The sequence below is a fragment of the Lentinula edodes genome (genome assembly GCF_021015755.1).
Source record: "Lentinula edodes strain Le(Bin) 0899 ss11 chromosome Unknown C8R40scaffold_86, whole genome shotgun sequence".
NCBI lineage: Eukaryota > Fungi > Basidiomycota > Agaricomycetes > Agaricales > Omphalotaceae > Lentinula > Lentinula edodes.
Genome location: NW_025764392.1, coordinates 1 through 19,830, shown reverse-complemented (window position 1 = coordinate 19,830; position 19,830 = coordinate 1). Strand labels below are relative to the sequence as shown.

The following is a 19,830-nucleotide window of genomic DNA, read 5'->3' as shown; positions in this document are numbered from 1 at the left end:
TATTAGAAGGCTTGAAATCAGTAGTCGTAAGCGAGAGCAGCATCGCAGTGATCATCCGGAGTCCGGAATTGCCATATACTTCCGAACTCCATGGCAATGGCCATCCTTGGCCATCGTCAAAGTCTCAACCTGTTTGCTAACTTTGGGATGCGCAGTTTGACGTGGATATCTCACATACAAAGCCTAAAGTAAGTCGCAATTTTCCTCTGGACTCGTCCTTCGTATGCTTTTTCGTATGCAACGAATGCCCCCCGTCTACAGAGCGCACGAATTGAGGTAGTGGAAAAAGCCGAGCTATCTCTGGTACACTACATACTACTACATAGGGAGGTTTTTCGGCTTCCGTTACAGCTAGAGCAGTGGCTAAGGGGAAGCGGTGAGCCATCCTCGAATCCGAAAAAAAAGTCGGGGCCCAAAGTAAGGCTGTTAGTTGAACCGTGGTCCATCGAATAATACACATAAGTACATGTAAGCCGTGAAAGAAACATGCTAGTGTGCGTATATACGTAGAATGAGGAAGGTATAGATGCAATGCAGTAAAAAGTACACAGACGGATATCATAATGCAGGCGAATCCGCTTCACGAACAAATATCCATTTATCGCCAACTTTACGCATACCTCCACCGCGCTTCTCGGTTGAAGGCTCTTCAGCATTTGATTTTGACTGATGTGCTACCCGTGGGTCTCCGCCAGCCTTCCAGTTCCCGTTTGCGGTAGACTGTCCCTGCAAGTGATTTCCTCCATAAGCCATTCCACCGTTCATTCCACCCATAGACACGTTCTGAGTATCCATGTACGGATTCTCTGTGCCGTCCCAGCCAGACTGATCCCAAGAGTCTTGAGACATCATCTGAGAAGGATCCGCAGAGGCGCCAGCAAACATAACAAATTGCATGAGTTGCTCTGTTGTAGGCATCGTGCCATACGAAACGAGCCACATCTTGCCCAGGGCTTCCCAACTCTCCGGGTTTGTGAAGTCGAAGGTCGCAACGTTGAATTGCTCAAGGCTGGGGTTATGAGGTACCGTTTTGGAAGCCGAAGGCGTAGAGATAGAGGTGGGTGGGGCAATTCGTGCCATAGTAACTGGTGGCTGCATTGGGGAAGGGGCAGCCGGTGTTGTTTGAGCGACATCATGAATACCAATCTGTAGTTCGGCGGCGTCTTTTAGGCTTTCGGGAGCCTGTGATCGAGCGTCTCTGCCAAACTCGTCTTTCTCGGAGTTACCAGCACTAGGTTGAGAGTCACCCGTGTCAAATGATTCTCGCACAGCAGGCAATGGTCTCCTGGGTGGGCTATACGGCTTTATTTCTCTCCTTGCGCCATATCTACTGGGAGGACTTCTAGAGCGACTGCGTTTAGCACCTCGATCTCTGTCTCTGAAATGATCACGCCCGTCTCGTTTACCTCGCCCCTCATTCCAACGTCCACGACCCCCTCTGTATACTTTGGAACCTCCACGACCATCACGACGAAAGTCATCATCTGGACTGCCGTACCGGTTACGAGGTGAACCCCCAGGTAACGAACCGTAGCCTGAAGTATCATCTCCATAAGGGCGATTAGCGTTTACATCAGTGGTTACTGAAATCGGGCCAGTATTAGAATATGACATATTAGAGCCCAACTGCGCCGTTTGAGTCAACTGTTGAAGCAATGCTAGTTGTGCTTGTGCTACATCTAATTGTGGTCCAGCGGATGGTATAGGAGCTGGACCAGCCGAGGACGAAGCTCTAAGGTTTCGGATTAGTCACAATATTTTGGTGGTAATGGAGCACGTACTGATTCGAAGTTGAGGCAGCACCGACATTGATAGCCTGTGTAAGGAGTGCGAGAATTTTTGATTGCGGGTCCAAAGGGGTGCTGAGCGCCGGTATATGTGTGGATGAAAGAGATGTTGGGGGGAATGGCGGAGTAGTGGAAGTTGGTGGAGGTGTCGGTGTGTTTGCACTTGCAGAACTTTGAGCAGCTGCTATTCGAGGGTCGGACGACACGACGGCTTTAGCAGTAGATTCTATTGAACAAACCGACAAGTTTCAGCGAGGCATTCTCATTTTCGCAAATATAATATAAATGGGTTGATTCATGGAAATACTTAGCGTACGACATGAGTTGTGATAAGCACCTTTTACTGTATCCTTCAACACATCTGCTAACTGAGATAACATGGTCGAGGGGAAAGTATTTCCTTTGACCCAGATGTCTAGAACCTTCTTTGTCTTTTCCTGTAGGTAGAGACACAATTAAACAGTCAGGATTGAATTTAGTACACGATTGACTGAGAAATAGCCATGATATAATACAATAGAAGCTAGGGTGAGTTACCGATGCCGCAAAAGACATGCGATATGTAGCATGAGTGTGCGGCCCAAGGGACCTGTGAAAGCGGAATGGCAGCGTCCAAAAATTCAGGCCCTCAAAGCCCTCGTTCTTTCAGAGCGAAAGGAGCGGATGTTTGCATAGGCAACTGAATGCAGGCAAACTAACCTTTGCTTCGGGTGTTCCGGATAAGACCATATCTTTGAAAAGTCCGTCCAAGATGCCTTGTAATTTGAGTAGAAACGTAGCACAGTTGCCCTCTGGAGCATTGATATCACCGAAGAGATTTTGCTTATTGACTTGATGCTTGGCGGCTCGTGCAAGCGCATCGAAGATATATAGACTTGAAACTTTCGCAGCAGCGGACAAGGATTTGTGTGTACGGTAGAGAATAGAGACCAGTCTTGTATCATCCTGTCCAGTAGTACCAGAAATTTCATAAGAATAACAGCCTTCCTTAGTAGTATTCGACACATACTTTCATGAGTTTCATCGCAAGCTCTGTCAGTTTCGTCATTTTAGAGGCCGATAATCGTTTGGCCTGTACGACCTCCTTCAACGTTGACTCGAATTCCTAAAAGACGAGGGTCAGATTTGGCCAATGTTTTCATGAATGATTGTACCTCTATTGGGCTCATGAAGGCGCGATTGAGGAGTGGAAAAAAGAGAAGAAGAATTGATAATATTATTGAATATTCGTAGTCGGGAAAAGGGTTCAGTTCGTCATGTGATTGTTTCAACCTCCTTCTCGTCGCTCATGTCGGCCAGAGCAAAAATCACTCTAGGAGCAGCCATAATTATTTCATCCCTAACAGTATGGGGTGTTCATTTTCAGCAGACTCAGGAACGTGAGGTATGTGAGCAAAAATCAAATCACTGCGTTCATAGCCTCATGAATCCTCAGGCTATGTACAAAGGCGTTCTAAAAGATGATGAACGACGAGTTGCAAAAATGAAGCAAAGGCAGCAGGAATTTGAGGAATCTCAGCGAAAGCGCGAGCTATATGAGCGCGTTCAGACTGTCCGGGAATCAGGCGAAGTTTCTGGTCCCTCATAATGGTCTGTTGCCTATGGACGTTAATGAAGTTTCTTAATTTCTAAAATGGCTAAGCATTGGCTGTTAGTTGCCTGTCATCGCTGGAGACGCTTCAACGTGGCGTCTTCTGCAATCAGGGAAGTAAACCGGCTCAGAGCCAGTATAAAGCTGCTTCCTGATTTAACATGGTTGCTCGCGGCTTCCTATTTACCCCGGATCACATCATGATACAGTGTTCCCCCCTGTTCTCTCTTGTTACTGTATCGTAAATCGTTTGAAAAATAATCTGAATCAAAACCAGTGTTTACCTCGAACGACAACCGCCTTCGAGTATACATAAACGGGACCGTTCTCCTCCAGCCTTGTTCTTTCGGGTACGTCGTGTAATCTGATTGTATCATATTCTCAGCGGGTTTGATTTTGATTTTCTCTAACAGATTTTAGATCTCTTTGGACTACTATGTATACAGATTCTCAGAATTTGTATGAAATCAGGAGTCGTGACTGATAACGGTGGGGAAAATCGGAGGAGGAAAATTGAACGCCTGAGAAGGTCAATTACGGACGCCGAGCGGGTCGGGCTCAAAACGGCTGTGCCTTTCCCGTCAATTTGAAACTCCAGTTCTCTTTTAAAAACGCTCGAGTTCCTGCTTTGATGATTTAACCTCCCCCCATCGGTGCCCCCCTTGTGCTGGTCACTGTTACAAGCAGGTCTTGATTGAGAACTGGTTTCTTGATTTTCTACGTTCACCCCCGAGCTCTCAAGACTTCACTGAAGTTTCAACATAATGTTCACTTTCATTTACTTCGGCTTCACATTGTTCTTATCTCTGCCTTTGCTTTCTTCCGCGGCTCCTCTACGCCACCGAAGGTCGAAAATGCTCAATCGCCGTACAACATACACTCTCAGTGACACATACGAAGGGGACAGTTTCTTCGAGTAAGTCAGGTTCCTTTTTTAATGCTGTTATGGTCAATCTTAATGCCCTGTAGCACTTGGGATTTCTTCACAGATACGGACCCTACGGAAGGATACGTGGCCTACCAGTCGAGAGAAAATGCCACCGCCATGGGACTTGCCAAGGTGGAAAACGGCGTCGCGATCATCGCCGTTGATTCTACCTCTACCTTGCCGTCTGGTACCAATCGTGCCTCGTAAGCCCACCCTTCTACTACTCGAATCGGAAACTCAATGTAGCTTCCAGCGTACGTATCAGTACACAGAAAACGTATAACGGAGGTCTTTTCATTTACGATGTACCATTTATGCCCGTGGGGTGTGGGACATGGCCCGCTATCTGGTTCGCACTCGTGTGTTTTTGTAAGGGTTATAGTCTAATATTTTCTGTCAGGTCGACTAGTACAGGGACCTGGCCTAATGATGGTGCGTCTTTTCCTTTCACCATTTCTAATATTCAGGCTTACCATTCGACTAAATCATTCAGGAGAAATTGACATGATCGAAGGGGTTCATGAATCCACGGAAAACCAGATTACGATGCACACCAATGCTGGTTGCACTCTTGCTACCGGCCAAGCTATTACTGGTACTGTATCTGGTACGACGTGTGAAAGCAGTGACTCTAACAACAATGGTTGTGCGACCATGGACACTACCCCAAGTGGTTGGGGCACGGCATTCAACGCAGCAGGTGGAGGAGTTTTCGCTAAGCTTTGGGACGATACAGGTGTCAAAATTTGGCATTTCTCTCGAGGCAACATACCTGCAGATATCACGTCGAAGAACCCGGATCCATCTACATGGGGTAACCCCGTCTCGTTCTTGCCCAGCGGCGATTCGTGTAACGTTGCAGAGCATTTCAAGGATCACTCGTTGATAATCAATATTACGCTTTGCGGTCAATGGGCAGGTGCTACCTTCAGCTGTGGAGGAACGTGCCAGAGTGCAGTGATGGATCCGTCTAACTTTGTCGGTCAGTGCCTCTGATCTTATGCTGCGGCCAGTCTCTCATGTGTATGTGTTATACACAGATGCCCAATGGAAAGTTAATTCAATTTTGGTGTATCAACCATCTTGAAGAGTTTTTTATGATGATGGGAGATTCAAATATCATCGTGTCGTGGATCGTTTGGTACTTACTGGTATTTATCAACGATTTATTAACCAAAGTTCGTCTAAAGAGTGCGTGAAGTAAGGTGAAGTGTCAGCGTGTTATGTACGAGTTTTCAAAAAAAGTTGCTGACAAAACCACGACGGATGTACTGGTGTTCTTACTAACTTGAGTCAAATATTTTTACTCGTCATTTTTCATAGGACTTGAGTTGGCAGCATGTTGGTTACATTAGTAAAGAATTTACATAAGAGCAGATTGTACAGGTTGACTCGCAATTCAAGCTTCAAGGCCTAAAAACATTTAATCTGCTATCCCAAGAGCAGGTCGCCAATAGCCCTTCTTCGTATAAAGACCAAGCACATCCAACGACGAATTCAGTGTGAGCATCGTGTATATAGCGTAGCGGGGGCTGGGGTCCCATTGGTGTGGTATTCCAGCTGGAAAATCAGACAATCAGTTACTGAAGTCATCTCTCGAAATTCCGGCCTCACATCCTGCATGTCATATCATAGCTTGCAGTGGCTAAAAGGTCTGCGTGATGAGGACTCCACTGTAACTTCCGCACTGCGTATTCATGCCCGGGGAGTGAGCTTTCACAAACTCCTCCGACTTGAGAATCTCCCAACTTGACCATGCGACAATCCCAGACCTTGACCATCCTGTCCACGCTACCGCTTGCAAGCACCATAGGGCGATATTTATTCCAGTCCAGCGTCAATACCTCACTAGCCGACGCTGGAATTGTGAGTACAGCAGCGGACAAAGGATTGGTGAAGGAATTTGTTCCCGGGCCTGTCGCATATGCAGGCGAACGAAGGTCAAATATCTTGAGGGTGCCGTCGGTTGAACAAGTGGATATGAGGTCTGGTTGGTGCGGAGAAAAGAGTGCTTGATAGACACAAGACTGATGTGCTTGCAATGTCAAAATGGATCGTGGCCGATCTGGTTTCCACTTCAGATAGCAGTTGAGAGGATATAAAGAAGTAGAAGATCACAGAACACATACCACTTTGACTGTCCCATCCCAAGATGAAGACACGAACGTATCTTTCTGGATGTTAGACCAATCCACCGAGAATACTTCCTTTGTATGCTCCTGCCAAGCTGCGATGGCAAGGTTCTACATATACATCAGCAAGGCACTGGAAAATATACACAGAGCAACACACATCGAGCATGACATCCCATAGTCGTATTGAACCGTCTCCAGACGCTGTCAAAACATGATTTTCGTGAACCTCAGACCAAGCCAGGTCGTACAGGCCATCTTGCGATTCAAAACTGCTATGTTGAGCTTTGTGAGTGGTCTCCGAAATCGAATGAACGTACAATTTATCAAGCTTGAGCGTTGGTAAACCACCTGGTCCAGGGACAAGGGAAACGATGTGAAGACGGCCGTTGCCAACCAGTCCAAAATTGGCAGAAGACGCCAGAGCTAGTCTTGTGTTATAGAATGGCGACCATGCAAGAGAATAATGAGCAAATCCTGGGGTCTGTAAGACTGACGGAGGGTTCATTGGAAAGAAAGACCATCGTTGATGCTTGTTGCGGTAAACAACGGTGATTATGAAGCCGAATTCGAATTTTGTCCCCCAACACTCATTCACATGCGTGTTTCCGTCCCAAATCTACCCAAGTCTCTTCTTTTAAATTCTTTAACAAAGCAAGTCCCGGTTTCCGAAGCTGTTGATAGCGTTACGGCCTTCTTAGCACCAGGAAATGTTACTCTGATCACTGGCGCCGGTGTCAGCGTCGACTCTGGAATACGAGCGTACCGTGGACGCGATGGTCTATACATGAATCCAAATTACAAGTAAATAATCTTTCGTATGCTATCTTTGGGCAACATTAAAGGAATCTAGACCTATCTTCTATCATGAACTCCTGGACGAGACTGAGAAAGGCCAGTCATTCCGGTACGTATCGGTAAAGTTGTTTCTGCCAGTGGGATGCAGCTGAAGCCTGTCCAGGCAAAGATATTGGCTTCGATCATACCTGGGATATCCTTCTGTACGGGAAGCTCTCCCAAATACAACCCACTATGCTGTCGCAGCTCTGCAGCACGCTGGTGTCATTCCTCGTCTCATAACTCAGGTTTCCTCAATTCCCAATTCACAAAATCACTGCCTGATGCGTCATGTATTCTAGAATGTTGATGGTTTACATCATGCAGCTTTATCAATGGCACATCCCAGCCCAGTCATGGTTGAAAAGTCCCTTCTCGAATTACACGGCACTCTACACGTCAGCCCCTTCGTACTGATTGGTCTCTGAAGCAAGATTTGACTCTTGTATTCTGGTATCAACCATAGCGTGTAAGATGTAAACACGGACATCTCGTTGATAGAAACGTGTTTCAGGACTGGCTTTCTTCTGCCAACCCAAAATGGAAGGATTTTGCGGATACGGGCACAGAACTTCGAACAAATCCGGATGGTGATGTACGTATTCGACTAGACTGCTCTGTCGCCCAACACGGGGTCGGCTGAATCGTCAAGATCTTTCCCCCAGGTTGCAATCGAACATTTAGGTGCATCATACAACGACTTTGTCATACCTGAATGTCCTACTTGTCTGCAAGAGAATAGACACAATGACGTGGTCTGGACTGTTCTTGCTGTTTGCACTTTTCTGGGTAGCTGAAGATTACGTTCGCTAGCACAAACCTGATCTCATATTTTTTGGAGAATCCATTTCAGAACATGTCAAGAAGCGATCGTAGGTGTATATTCCAGCCTTTTGTCTCCTCTCACTTACGCTCTGTGTCTAGGTACTTGGATATAGAGAATAGCGACCGTCTCCTTCTCATAGGAACGACGCTCGCCACATATTCTGCGTTCAGGTGTGTATGCCTGCCTCTGTCACGTCCAACATACTAATTTCTTGTCTGCATATAGGCTGCTAAAACACGCCCTTGCACTAGGAAAACCTGTTTTAATGATCAACGTTGGGCCTTCGAGAGCAGATGTCGTCGAAGGAGTGCACAAATTAGATATCGCCAGCGGGGACATCATGCGTGACGTCGTTCGCAATGTTCTGTAAGCACAACTTGTCTTCGAATGATTGAAATGATAATTTTTTTTGTTCAGTGGACATCGTGGTGCTGTAGACTCTACTGTTGAAAAAATGCTATCGAGTGGAATAAGAAGGCCTCCACTCATCGACGATGATGACAGTGCCCCTCGAAATGCGGGTGAAGATTAACCGCGAGTTTTTGCAGTCTAAGATGATTAGAATTACCTATCTAGAGTGAAAAAAACATAATGTTGTAGAGATACCAGTAAGAAAATGCGCGAAGACCACCTTTGCACAGTACGAGTACACGAACATTAAGTTGTACGAAGAGCTAAGTTAAAGTGTCAAAGCTGATGCGAGGTACGAATTGATACACAGGACACAAAACAGTGAAAGCAGACGTATGCGGTACGGCGAATGTGCGGATGTGATGATACAATGATTCTGAAGAAAGCGGTATGATGGCTGACGAGTCGGTATCCACGACCAAGGGAAAAATAATAAATGCGATGATTTTGACAAGGCATTATGCCTGATGCGAGGGAAGAGTACTGAGAACGCGGGATGGAGTTACCTAACGGGAATAAAAAGCTGTAGAGCGATCCGGGGAATATACACAAGGCAAGCTATGCATGATAGCTGGAAGACGGCCTCCACGAAGGGTCCTGTCGCTCACGAGGCTGCACAATAGACCAAGATGACCGAAGAATCCTCGGGCCTTCAACTTGCGCCCTAACCTGGGATTTGACAGGAACATCTGGATCACATGTGACTTCAGACGAGTCTGAGTTACTGTCTGGCAAAGGCGGAGCACTGGTAGTAAATTCAGGCATACGAAGTTCAGACCACTTCCAATTTCGCCAGTCATTTTGAGTATCGGGAGCATCGGGGGGAATAGGTGGAAGGCGAATGCGAATTCCGTGCGCGCGAGCAAAGTATTGCTCGGTGAGGAGGTCACGTTTACCGGGCGCGCGAATGGGAATAGAGCGGGGAGGCGGTTCGGATTCCTCTGTGCTGCTCACATCGACGTCGTCTTCTTCGTCGGAGGTTAACGGCGGAGTGCTGATAGGAGTCAGAGATGATACCGAAGATGACGCGGAGGGGGCTCTCTGTGGGCGAAGTGGGCAGATAAGTGCATGTTTTCGAATGAGCCAATTCCCCAAATGAGCAAACGAATGATGCCACGCACTTTTGTTTTACGATTTGACTTAGTGTTGGGTCTATATTTCGCTTGAGCCAGCACTGAGGGTTGTGGGGAAGCTCCAATATCTGAGTTGCCCTTCATGTTGCCAGCCCTCTTACAGCGTTGTTTGTGCATGAGCCAATGATGATTATCGTAGAGGCTCTTGGTGGAGAGCCGGACGAGATGTCCACAGCCCAAGCAAGTGACAGAGACAGTCGATACGTCGGCGGTCCACGGATCATCCTCAAGTTTCTTCTTTCGAGCCGCTGCTGGGCGTTTGAGAATTTCTACTGGCATGCTAAACAAACAAGAGAAGTCAGTGGGTAAAACCAACAAGCGGTATGAAATTAACCTGGAATTATCAATGGGGACATCGACTCTATAAAATTACAAGTCAGATTCAGTAGGGATTAGAAGAGACGAAAATGCGGTACTGACACTGGGGGGAACTCAGCCGGACTGGTACCGGAGATTGGGGAGTTAGAAGAGAATGAAGACTGATGAGGGAGTTAGTACATAGACGACGCAGCTTACGCCTTTGCTACAACGTACTGCGGTATTTTGCATTTCAGGAATATGATGAGCGCTGCAAGTGTCTGCGGCAGAATTATTATGAGAGGGATTGTTTTGAGCACTGAACGCGAGCAAGTGAATGTCTCCTTCGAATAATAAAGCTTCAGGCCACAAAAAAGCTCATATGTGGAAGCTTGTGCAAGTCGGAGAGTAGATGATGGATGAAAGGCACTGAAGAATGTGGCAAACACAAAGGCCTGCGGCAAAGTCTCGTGCACGAGTGAACAACGCGTCCAATGTCTTTCTTAAGATAAGTATATTTAAGCAATAAAGAACGAATACATTTATATATATAAACAAAATACTAAGGAATGAGCGGATATCATTATTTAATTAGAGAAAGAGTGTGCACAGCGTACTAAAAAGGGTACAATACGCGAGTAGTTCGAGGATCAGGAAGCCGACGTCGACGCGTCCTTGCTTAAGCTTTCCTTGAATCCTCGTACGAAAGATTTGAAAGGCATCATGAACCATCCAAACACTCCAGGTTCTGTGTCAGGAGCGACATATTCTTCGGTGCGAGGCCGATTCTGGGGCCTAGCATCGGGATCATCTGGAGGGAGATCTACTTCACAGTCCTCAAGGCGCCTCTTTACGCCTCTTGAAACAGTTTCCTCCGGGGACACCACTGTCGATGAAGATCCAGTAGATGCAGGTGCCTTTGCACCTTGCGTGGGAAAAGGTATACTGCTCGACTCAGGAGATCCGTTTTTGGATCTAAGAATTAAGCATTTTGAATTAAGAAATTAGCTTGTCTGACTTGCGACAACGAAGAAGAGAACGCATTACTCAGGTTCAGGGCAGCCCGCTTTATGTTCATCCCAGAGTGTGAGATTGTAGTCCACGTCATTCATAAGTGCTACTGTAGTATTACAGGCGGCACATATGACATGGTTGACGCCGAATGATGTTGCCCGCTCATCGTTGACAAGCTTGAGTTTTCGTTCAGCTGTGGCTACCCTCGAACTTGGACTGCAAAAATGTCAGAAAATTGTGGGAAAATGAGAAAATTTAAATAAACGCACATGGGAGCACCGCAGGCCTTACTATGTGACTTCCAGTTACCAAGATCATATCGAGAGCTACCCAGACGGATCCATGAATTGCATTTCTTGCATAGAACCTTATCCTTTTCGACCTCCTGAATGTTTGGATCTGCAAAAAGGATTCCCTTACGCTCTTCCTCTGTTTTCCGCGTTCGAGAAGTGTGAGTGGCTTCCGAACGGGTATCTTCGTTTGTGCCGTCAGGACTAGCCTGATGTCTTCATGGCAGAAATCAGATCATGGAATACGAGTTTGATACCGTAGCCACGCACTCAACAGCAGGCTTGAGGTCGCATCTTGCGCGATGCTTTTCCCAAGGACGCACGCTGTATGTCGTCTGTTTGCCTAAAGCTACATACTTTTGGCATCTTAGGCACTTGACCCGGTTAGGTTCAAGGGAACCGCACTCGGGCTGATTCTTGAAATACTCGATGCGCTCATTTTCACTGCGGCGAACCCGGTTGACACTGATGATTGAATCAGCAACAGAGGCGCTATCGTCGAAATCGGACTCTGAAGGACAAGTTTGTCTGTGGGGCCCATTGATATTGAATTGTCCAGTGTTCGAAATGACTAGGAACATACTGTTGAGATATGGAGGATATCGGTTTGTGTCCTCTCATAGACGTAGGCTTCTTCTTACTTGAAGGAGGAAGAGAGGCTACCGAAGATTTGTTGCGTGTATGACCCTTCTGGCTCTTCATGGATGCGTTGTCCGGAATATCCTGGTCGACGCGAGGGCGCTTGGAAGACCCGGAAGATCTGGGATATTACATTTGGTTAGGCTATCCGCTTGCATTTGAACAGTCTGATTCACCGTGACGCGACTGGGACTACACTTTCTGGTGGCTGTAGTAATGTGAGCATATCAAAGGCAATGAACCACCTGATAAGCTGACCACTCACCTTCATATCCGAAAGCTTCTTTGCAGTGACTGGGGAACTTTTCACACTAATAGGTTTTGTCACTGTCTCTTCATCGTCAGTCTGGCTGATATCAGATTCCTGGGCAGATCGAGTCCTACAAGTCACGAAATGGTAAGTTCAGGTTCACATGGAGAGAAGGTTTACGCACTCAGAGTCCTCAGTAGAATTAACTCTGTTTCTCTAAGAAATCTATGTTAAACTTGTCGCGAAAGACTACTTTTGGTAAATTTCGGCCTGCCTTCTGTTTGCGAGAGTACGTGATTTTCACAGGTCTATTGACTAAGATGAGCACGCAGAAATAAGGAAAATAACAAAGTAGACCTCGGGGAGCTTTGCGAAAGAGCGTTCATGGTTGGAGAATTGATCAAAAATGAAAGAGATATGCTATAAATTAAGTAGACAATGAGGACTCCAAGTCTCACGTGCACGTTATAGACGCGTCGCGATGTTTATTGTTTGCCTTCAGTGCGCACACATTTACAAACAACCAAGGAAAGAATTTTGCTCTATATACATACGTATCACGGATATTTCAAGAGCACGAGTTTGAAATCCCTGAGTAGCAGATCTACAAAAGGGTATTGCTAGAAAATGGGAAGAGAACTCGCTCTTAACTAGCTCAGTAGCATATAAAAGACAGTATCAATGGAAAACTGTGATGGTTGTGAATGCATAACAACGAATAAGAACTGCCAGAGATAGATAGCGTTGCATAAATAGTTTGCGAATGAGTTAGTTTGTAGATAGCTCAATGCACGAATGAAGAGGATTTGCATCGTAGTAGAGTTCGTTAAGACTGGTATGTAGCAATGTAGTTGATTTTCCATCGGGCATCTGTAACGCCAGTTTGATATTTAGCAGTAAAGAGAATTGAATACAGGAACTCACTATCGAAATTCGAAGGGTCTGCAACGGTGTCCGCACAGGTACCTGAACAGCCAGATGAACTGAATGCGGATTCAGTCCATCCTCCACAAACATCCGTATTAATGGTGAGAGTGTGCTCAGAAAAGTGGGAGCCAATGTCACAAGCACTGTTGCTGAATAGAGCTGCAGGTTCTCCCCAAGAAGAAGGATTTGGTGATTTTTCTGTGATGTCGGAGGGAATATCGTCGCGAGAGAAAAACCACATTTTGATAGCGTCAGCATTCCAATCCATAGCATCTACATATGGGAATCAGTTTGTTACTGCAACTGGAATTGACCACTGGAACTCACAGACACCGCCACCTTGTTGATTAAATCCTTGCCCGTATGAGCGAGCATCGTTGTCAATGTAGGTACAGCCTGTGTTGCTAGAAGCGGAGGAGGCACACTGAAGGTTCCCAATGGTGCTATTTCCACTGACGTGACTGGAGAGTGTGGACTCGATCGCGCAATCAGCACCACTATGAAGGGTCAATTGGTTGTGCGTGTTCAAGTTGACACCTTCAATGATGTCAATCTGCAAATCAAGGAAGCAAAACAGTGACATAAATAATCATGCGATTGCTGCAGCAATTGTACCAACCTCGCCTTGATCTGGCCAGTTGGGACCGACAGACCTGCAAAGCATTAGCTGCATCAAAATCTAGTGGTCGTTATGCAACACTCACCAGAATGCAGGCCAAGTGGCGCAACCGTAAGGCATGGCATAAAAATCCGCAATGAAAAGACCTCCATTGTAGCTTTTGGTTGTAGCTATGCGGACACTGAAGGGGATGGATTAATAAGGGCGGAAAAGGGCTGGAAGACAACACACGAATCGCGGTATTGACCAGAGGTAAGCGTCGTAGTGTTGTCCACCGCCAATACAGTGGTCCCGTCATCCTGAACGTATGCAAGACCTTTGGATTGCGCGTCTGAAGAGCTCTGGTAGTTCACTAATCCTGCAGTAGGGTCGGTGTCATCGAAGAAAGTCCACAGCGAAGAATTGCTAAAGGCGTGTGCATAAGTCACCGGGATCGTGTGGAATAACTGAAAACACACACAGGAAAGATTGCCCCTGATAATAATCCTCCAAAACATAAGTTGAAGTTGTGTTACGAGCCTTAAGTGCAGCACGGCGGTGATTTTGACCAAATGATCGGGACTTGTGGCCTGCAAGCGACGCAAGAGGTAAAGAGAGTAGGAAACCTGAGAGGAAGTGCATTGCGGGTAGTCGACAAGTGAAATGAAAGGAAAGCGGTTTGAAAACCAGGGAAGGAACGTATTTCTTGTCAGAAAACCGGGCTAAGGAAAACAAGAATGAAGAAAGTAGGTGGGAAAAGGAACTATAAGGCCATCGATCCTTTTATAATCAAACGATGTAGCATGTTGTAAATGCTACAAAAGGCAACCACCCTGGAACACCAGGAACCGTAGGGTCCGTTGTATAACCGACGGCAATGATTCCGCAGTTCAAACAAAATACCAGACCTGTTCGGACTAAATAGCAGGCTCGCTGCAAGGTATCGATAACCGTATGAGGAGATGGTGCATGTGTATAGAACACAAAGCTTTTGGTACGCTGAGACAAGCTGAGACGCAAGCAAATTGAAGTGTTGAACTAAAAATATTCGGGCTTTTGCTTACGCGATCGGCGATAAAGCTCAAGGGCCGGTCAAAGCTGGATTGTACGAAGCCTTCAAAATTTATATATAGGATATCGCAAATACAACATTACCGATTCCTGTGAAGGCCCTGATCCTGAGGTGATCTTTCACTCTCAATTTCCCGCCTCTCCAGCGTCTCCAGCCTGAATAATGAATCGTGAAAAGGATATCCCGAATCTCCGACGCAAACAAAATGCCAGCTAAACGATTTGCGTCGAAACAAGTGTATGTGTCACCTTCCATCCATTCGTTGACCTTCGTTGGCTCGTCCTGATTCATCTTGCGCGTCGGAGGAGCACCATTCCATCGGGTGTTATAATATATGCAGTGCATTATGGATCAATCCGCAATGATGGCCTTCAGGTGCTACATGTCCATTATTTGAGCTCGATTTACCTGTGTAAATATACCTCCACGAGGTGACCAGTGACCATTCGGTGCATACTTCCGAGCTTTCACAAGTTACATTCTGACGGGCAAATGGGACGGGGCAAATGGCAATAGCACCATCCACCAATCAGACCAGATTTTCGGCGTATTCAAGAGCATTTATGCGACACACAGCCTGAACGTTACTGGAAAACGAGAATCAAGAAACGTGCACAATTAATGAATTTATGCGGCGACTATCGACAAGAGCATGATGTCAGACGATCAAAACACGAATTTGTGCACTAAATGCAACGGGAGGTAAGTAAAATGACTACTAGTCCAGAGAGCGACAAAGTGCAATGGTCCGAGAAGACATGAACTTGCCTAAAGACCGATTATTGGCTCCGCTTGTCATGAGAAGTTATGCGCTGCTTATCCCACTCAGCCTTCCACCTCTTCCAATCGCCCTCACGGCCTCCATCAGACCAAATAGTCCACCCATCTCGAATCTGCAGCCATGTAGAAACCGGATTCGATACAAGAAACATCTTGAACTGTCCCAAAAATGAGTTTGGACGAATTCGAGGAATAAGCTCAAAGCATCCATAACAAACAGCTCCAGAGACTACACCAATCCCATATCCCCAGAGGATCTGATACGGTGTGTGATATTGCAAGTGATACCTGATTTTGAGAATGAACTCGTGATGTTGAGATCAGTTATGCCTACTTACCTGGAATAAGCTACCAACAGCCCCCACGCTGATACGGCAATATACACAAGGATGCGCCATGCTTGATCAAGGAATAATGATCCAGTCGATGCGAAACGATGGCGAAAGTAGAGATGACATATGAGGAACGTCGAGAAATATCCCACTTCATTCAGGTTTAGAAGCCTCGGACCGCATGACTTGAGTATCTCGAACTTACTGTACTGGCTATGGCTACTGGGAAAACCGTACCCATTTCCTAAGCTGCCTAAGAGACATATCAACCATTGAACAGCATCAAAGCAGAAGGGGAGCACACCGTCTGGCCTGTCCTCTTTGTACAGCCGCTTCAAAATCCAGTTGAAGCCTTCGTTCGCGAATTGGCCAGCCCACATCACTATCACCAAGAACTCTCGCGTCTGTACAGCTAAAGATGCATATGCTGCCTTTGCAGTATGTTAAGGTCCCACATAACTTTTCAAATCTTTGGTATACCATTAGCAAGATTGGGCTCAGCGTCACCAAGGCCAAGGCGAGTGAGAACAGAGAATCATCATCGTCTGGAAGTTACGAGGAACCGTCATTTATTCATTTATATTTGCGAGCAAGATGTGAAACCCACATAGAACGTGTGTGAGGTCCAGAGAGGTCTGTGGACCTCGATTGGCAGCATGAGAGCCGAACATTCTTCAGCGAGGAGATGATGAACGTTCAAATACTGTACGCCTAGAACGCGTAGCACGTGCTCAAATGAATATAACTTACTCCACTATATCCGAAATTCCATCTTGAACTCGAATTGTATCATCGATGTCATTCCCAATCAAGGAGATTCCAACGAAACCCTTTGACGGGCAAAAGCCTGGTACTTCTGGGCTTAGGAAAAGGCAAGTTGCATTTTCTTTCCATTTGGATCCTTTGAGATAATTATCTACCGTCTATACAGAGTCAAGGTCTTCCAGCAGCAAGTTCGTATGATCTCCGATCCTTCGTGTTCTCAAGCACCCAACTGATGATATGCTATAGCACTATACTGAAAATTTTGTTCAGTCCATCTTCGATTCGATAGAGCCTAAAGGCGTCACATTGGTCATCGGTGGAGATGGACGTTATTTCTCTCCAGAAACAGTCCAGACAATACTGAAAATTGGCTCAGCCAACGGTGTCGCGAAATTTATCATTGGAAAAGACTCTATCCTGTCCACTCCTGCAGCTTCAAATGTGATTAGGAAGTACAAAGCATACGGCGGTATCCTCTTGACTGCGAGCCACAATCCTGGTGGCCCCGATAATGATTTCGGAATCAAGTATAACGTCTCGAACGGTGGCCCTGCTCCAGAAAACGTCACGAACAAAATTTACGAGAAGTCCAAAACCATTGCTTCGTACAAGGTCATCGAGGCTCCTGCGGTAAGTTTGGCCGAGTTCACCGACGGATATTCATTTCTGATTGAGTACGATAACCAGGTTGATCTTTCTAAAATTGGTGAAGCTTCATATGGTCCTTCGAAAGTTTCTATCATCGATTCGGTGGCAGACTACCTTACTCTCCTCGAAGAAATATTCGATTTTCCCTTGATCAAAAACTTCCTCTCCTCCCATGCCGACGAATACAGAGTTCTCTTTGATGGTTTGCACGGCGTGACTGGTCCTTACGCCTCCAAGATCCTCGTCGACACACTTGGACTCCCAGACACTTCTGTGCAAAACTGCGTCCCACTCCCGGACTTTGGTGGAGGCCACCCCGATCCCAACTTGACCTACGCTCACACCCTTGTCGAAGCCGTTGAGAGCAACAATATCGCTTTTGGTGCCGCCAGTGATGGGGATGGTGATCGTAACATGATCTATGGCAAGGGCGCGTTTGTGACGCCTTCAGACTCTGTCGCTATCATTGCCGATTGGGCTGATGTCATTCCCTACTTCAAGAAGGGTGGTGTGAAGGGTCTTGCCAGGAGCATGCCTACTAGCAAAGCTATCGACCTTGTCGCGCAGAAGAAAGGTTTGGAGTACTTCGAGGTCCCTACGGGTGAGTTATAATACGTGCCCTCACGAGACCGTCCTGATTCTTATTATGACGCGATTGCTTCTTTTTAGGCTGGAAATTCTTTGGTAATCTAATGGATGCTGGAAGACTTTCTATTTGTGGTGAAGAATCGTTTGGAACTGGTTCCGACCACATTCGTGAAAAGGACGGTCTCTGGGCCATCATGGGTAAGGTTGTGAAGTGCAAAGATTAGAATGATAAATTCATGTCTTGTCATATCACAGCTTGGTTAAACATTATCGCTGCTGCCAATGCTAAGTCGCCGAACAAACTCGTCGGAATCAACGACCTCCTCAAATCCCACTATGAAATTTACGGTCGTTCCTACTTTAGCCGATACGACTACGAGGAGGTTCCTTCAGAGGGTGCTAACGCCATGGTTGCCGCTATCAACGACGCGCTCAAGAACAAGTCGCTCGACAACACTACACACGTCTCTGCATCCACCGGCGGAAAGTTCACCGTCTCGGGTATATATAACTTTGAATACAAAGACCCGATCGACCACTCTATCTCAAGTAACCAGGGTCAGGTTATCACTTTCTCGGATGGTTCGAGAGTCGTATTCCGATTGAGTGGGACTGGGAGTCAGGGAGCGACGGTGAGGATGTATGTTGAGAGATATGTTGCGCCTGAGGCTGGTGCGGCTGCCCTTAATGGTGATACGGCGGAAGGGTTGAAAGGTTTGATTGAGGTGGCATTGGAAATCAGCCAGCTGAAGAAATTCCTTGGAAGGGAAAAGCCCACTGTTATCACTGTAAGGCGGATGCTTTCGATTTTTTGTGGTTTTTGCTGATGACCCTTCTTTTCTGCAGTGATATCGCCGATGTCAGTTGTTATGAACTTAGAACGAATCAAAGTAGTAAACCCTTTCCTGTATCACCAAATTTATTTCATTAGAGACGTTTGAAGGGAAAAGATATCATTTTGGACTTGTAGTAAAGTTACATTTTGTTCTATTCTTTTGATGCTCTACAGCTTGCCTCTATCGCCACCTTGAGAATCCTCACCGAAGACTTCTGAAAATGAGGTCCCAATCTCTCCTAGCATGTCCTGTGTAACTAATCCTCGTCCTTGTTTCTGAAAAGCGAGCCGACTAGTATGTCGAGTAACTATACTTCCAGCTACTGCTGCTAGTAGGGGCATCCTGGAAGCAGCAATTTTACTGTCACTAACAAGTCATGTCAGAATGTGTATTCTGTAGCATGGAAATGAACGCTCACCCAAATGCGCCATCTTCATAACATTTACCAAACGCCAAGAACGTTCCGACTGCCCCACTCAGGATATCTCCTTGGCCACCGCATCGTTTCAACCCTCCCTCGACATCGACCTCAACAACCTCCTTCGTCTTCTCCTTCGGCTCATCCTTCAACAAACTCTTCTCAGTATCCGCACTCTCCCCAGTAGTATCAATAGCAATGATATCCTTGGCTCCTTTTTGCAGAATCGCAACGCCTCCCAGCTCTCTAGAGATCACCTCTGCGCGTTTGTCCGGCGGGGTGCTTGGATCGACACCGACATTCTCTGAGAGACGTGTGAATTCTACGACATTGGGTGTGAGCACTGCGCGTCGGTAGCCTTTTATCAAGTCGAGTTCTTTTCCAACAAGGAGTAACGCGTCTGCGTCAAGGACGAGAAACATTCCTCTTTCGCGGGCAAGTGTCAGGGCGAGTTTAGCGAAGTTTTGCATATATGGTTCGCGGCCTAAGCCGGGACCGATAATTAGAACATGTAGACGTGAGAGAAGCGAGTTGAGTTCAGGCTTTACATCCCCTGGTGATCTATTTCGAAGAACAACCGAAGATGTGAAAGGTTGGTGTACAGAAACAGTGAGAGAGAGTTGACATACGAATCTTCACGAAGAATTGGGTGTACAATGAGATCTGGAGAGAAGGATTTGATTGCCCCAGCTGCAGTAGGAGAGCATATTACATGCGATAGATCTGCACCC

General features: G+C 46.4%; 11 protein-coding genes across 11 annotated transcripts; 4 read left to right on the top strand and 7 right to left on the bottom strand.

The window, feature by feature from the left end:
- Positions 1–165: 165 nt before the first annotated feature.
- On the bottom strand, positions 166–3,032 carry C8R40DRAFT_1137063 (uncharacterized protein). Its single transcript, XM_046229415.1, has 6 exons — positions 2,942–3,032; positions 2,797–2,892; positions 2,487–2,732; positions 2,125–2,224; positions 1,782–2,013; positions 166–1,732 (listed from the first exon to the last, which is right to left on the bottom strand). Exons 1-6 carry the CDS (start codon positions 2,954–2,956, stop codon positions 559–561), a joined length of 1,863 nt encoding a protein of 620 aa, XP_046078924.1. The 5' UTR covers positions 2,957–3,032; the 3' UTR covers positions 166–558.
- A 43-nt stretch (positions 3,033–3,075) lies between these two features.
- On the top strand, positions 3,076–3,375 carry C8R40DRAFT_1063520 (uncharacterized protein; the record flags this gene model as incomplete). The annotated part of the gene is made up of 2 exons (XM_046225531.1): positions 3,076–3,171; positions 3,223–3,375. The coding sequence occupies 2 exons, from the start codon at positions 3,076–3,078 to the stop codon at positions 3,373–3,375; spliced, it is 249 nt and encodes an 82-aa protein (XP_046078923.1).
- A 767-nt stretch (positions 3,376–4,142) lies between these two features.
- On the top strand, positions 4,143–5,393 carry C8R40DRAFT_1075291 (putative glycoside hydrolase family 16 protein; the record flags this gene model as incomplete). Its single annotated transcript, XM_046226839.1, has 6 exons — positions 4,143–4,294; positions 4,348–4,509; positions 4,560–4,655; positions 4,707–4,738; positions 4,800–5,288; positions 5,347–5,393. 6 exons carry the CDS (start codon positions 4,143–4,145, stop codon positions 5,391–5,393), a joined length of 978 nt encoding a protein of 325 aa, XP_046078922.1.
- Positions 5,394–5,615: 222 nt separating this feature from the next.
- C8R40DRAFT_1275401 (WD40-repeat-containing domain protein) lies at positions 5,616–6,946 on the bottom strand (the record flags this gene model as incomplete). Its single annotated transcript, XM_046234116.1, has 5 exons — positions 5,616–5,866; positions 5,921–6,381; positions 6,436–6,549; positions 6,599–6,710; positions 6,759–6,946. The coding sequence occupies 5 exons, from the start codon at positions 6,944–6,946 to the stop codon at positions 5,713–5,715; spliced, it is 1,029 nt and encodes a 342-aa protein (XP_046078921.1). The 3' UTR covers positions 5,616–5,712.
- Positions 6,947–7,036: 90 nt separating this feature from the next.
- C8R40DRAFT_1063517 (DHS-like NAD/FAD-binding domain-containing protein) lies at positions 7,037–8,633 on the top strand (the record flags this gene model as incomplete). Its single annotated transcript, XM_046225530.1, has 10 exons — positions 7,037–7,242; positions 7,292–7,345; positions 7,400–7,523; positions 7,578–7,673; positions 7,742–7,870; positions 7,941–8,030; positions 8,089–8,147; positions 8,200–8,271; positions 8,327–8,467; positions 8,519–8,633. 10 exons carry the CDS (start codon positions 7,037–7,039, stop codon positions 8,631–8,633), a joined length of 1,086 nt encoding a protein of 361 aa, XP_046078920.1.
- Positions 8,634–9,070: 437 nt separating this feature from the next.
- C8R40DRAFT_1075288 (uncharacterized protein) lies at positions 9,071–10,194 on the bottom strand (the record flags this gene model as incomplete). The annotated part of the gene is made up of 5 exons (XM_046226838.1): positions 9,071–9,553; positions 9,634–9,925; positions 9,980–10,006; positions 10,066–10,124; positions 10,180–10,194. 5 exons carry the CDS (start codon positions 10,192–10,194, stop codon positions 9,071–9,073), a joined length of 876 nt encoding a protein of 291 aa, XP_046078919.1.
- A 268-nt stretch (positions 10,195–10,462) lies between these two features.
- Positions 10,463–12,587, bottom strand: C8R40DRAFT_1157195 (uncharacterized protein). Its single transcript, XM_046229624.1, has 10 exons — positions 12,493–12,587; positions 12,410–12,443; positions 12,320–12,351; positions 12,151–12,265; positions 12,062–12,093; positions 11,830–12,006; positions 11,517–11,774; positions 11,226–11,462; positions 10,990–11,172; positions 10,463–10,917 (listed from the first exon to the last, which is right to left on the bottom strand). Exons 1-10 carry the CDS (start codon positions 12,519–12,521, stop codon positions 10,593–10,595), a joined length of 1,422 nt encoding a protein of 473 aa, XP_046078918.1. The 5' UTR covers positions 12,522–12,587; the 3' UTR covers positions 10,463–10,592.
- Positions 12,588–12,961: 374 nt separating this feature from the next.
- On the bottom strand, positions 12,962–14,302 carry C8R40DRAFT_1063467 (glycoside hydrolase family 16 protein; the record flags this gene model as incomplete). Its single annotated transcript, XM_046225527.1, has 7 exons — positions 12,962–13,005; positions 13,060–13,335; positions 13,390–13,615; positions 13,682–13,715; positions 13,767–13,862; positions 13,913–14,086; positions 14,142–14,302. The coding sequence occupies 7 exons, from the start codon at positions 14,300–14,302 to the stop codon at positions 12,962–12,964; spliced, it is 1,011 nt and encodes a 336-aa protein (XP_046078917.1).
- Positions 14,303–15,511: 1,209 nt separating this feature from the next.
- On the bottom strand, positions 15,512–16,515 carry C8R40DRAFT_1178546 (uncharacterized protein; the record flags this gene model as incomplete). Its single annotated transcript, XM_046232881.1, has 6 exons — positions 15,512–15,800; positions 15,851–15,995; positions 16,050–16,097; positions 16,149–16,275; positions 16,325–16,389; positions 16,452–16,515. 6 exons carry the CDS (start codon positions 16,513–16,515, stop codon positions 15,512–15,514), a joined length of 738 nt encoding a protein of 245 aa, XP_046078916.1.
- A 67-nt stretch (positions 16,516–16,582) lies between these two features.
- On the top strand, positions 16,583–18,822 carry C8R40DRAFT_1157187 (phosphoglucomutase). The gene is made up of 7 exons (XM_046229623.1): positions 16,583–16,716; positions 16,776–16,797; positions 16,856–17,239; positions 17,297–17,858; positions 17,927–18,043; positions 18,101–18,633; positions 18,692–18,822. Exons 1-7 carry the CDS (start codon positions 16,640–16,642, stop codon positions 18,692–18,694), a joined length of 1,698 nt encoding a protein of 565 aa, XP_046078915.1. The 5' UTR covers positions 16,583–16,639; the 3' UTR covers positions 18,695–18,822.
- Positions 18,823–18,848: 26 nt separating this feature from the next.
- C8R40DRAFT_1063534 (H-hydrate dehydratase) lies at positions 18,849–19,830 on the bottom strand (the record flags this gene model as incomplete). The annotated part of the gene is made up of 3 exons (XM_046225533.1): positions 18,849–19,047; positions 19,100–19,660; positions 19,729–19,830. Coding segments are annotated over 3 exons (862 nt in total), but the record flags the coding sequence as incomplete, so codon positions are not given.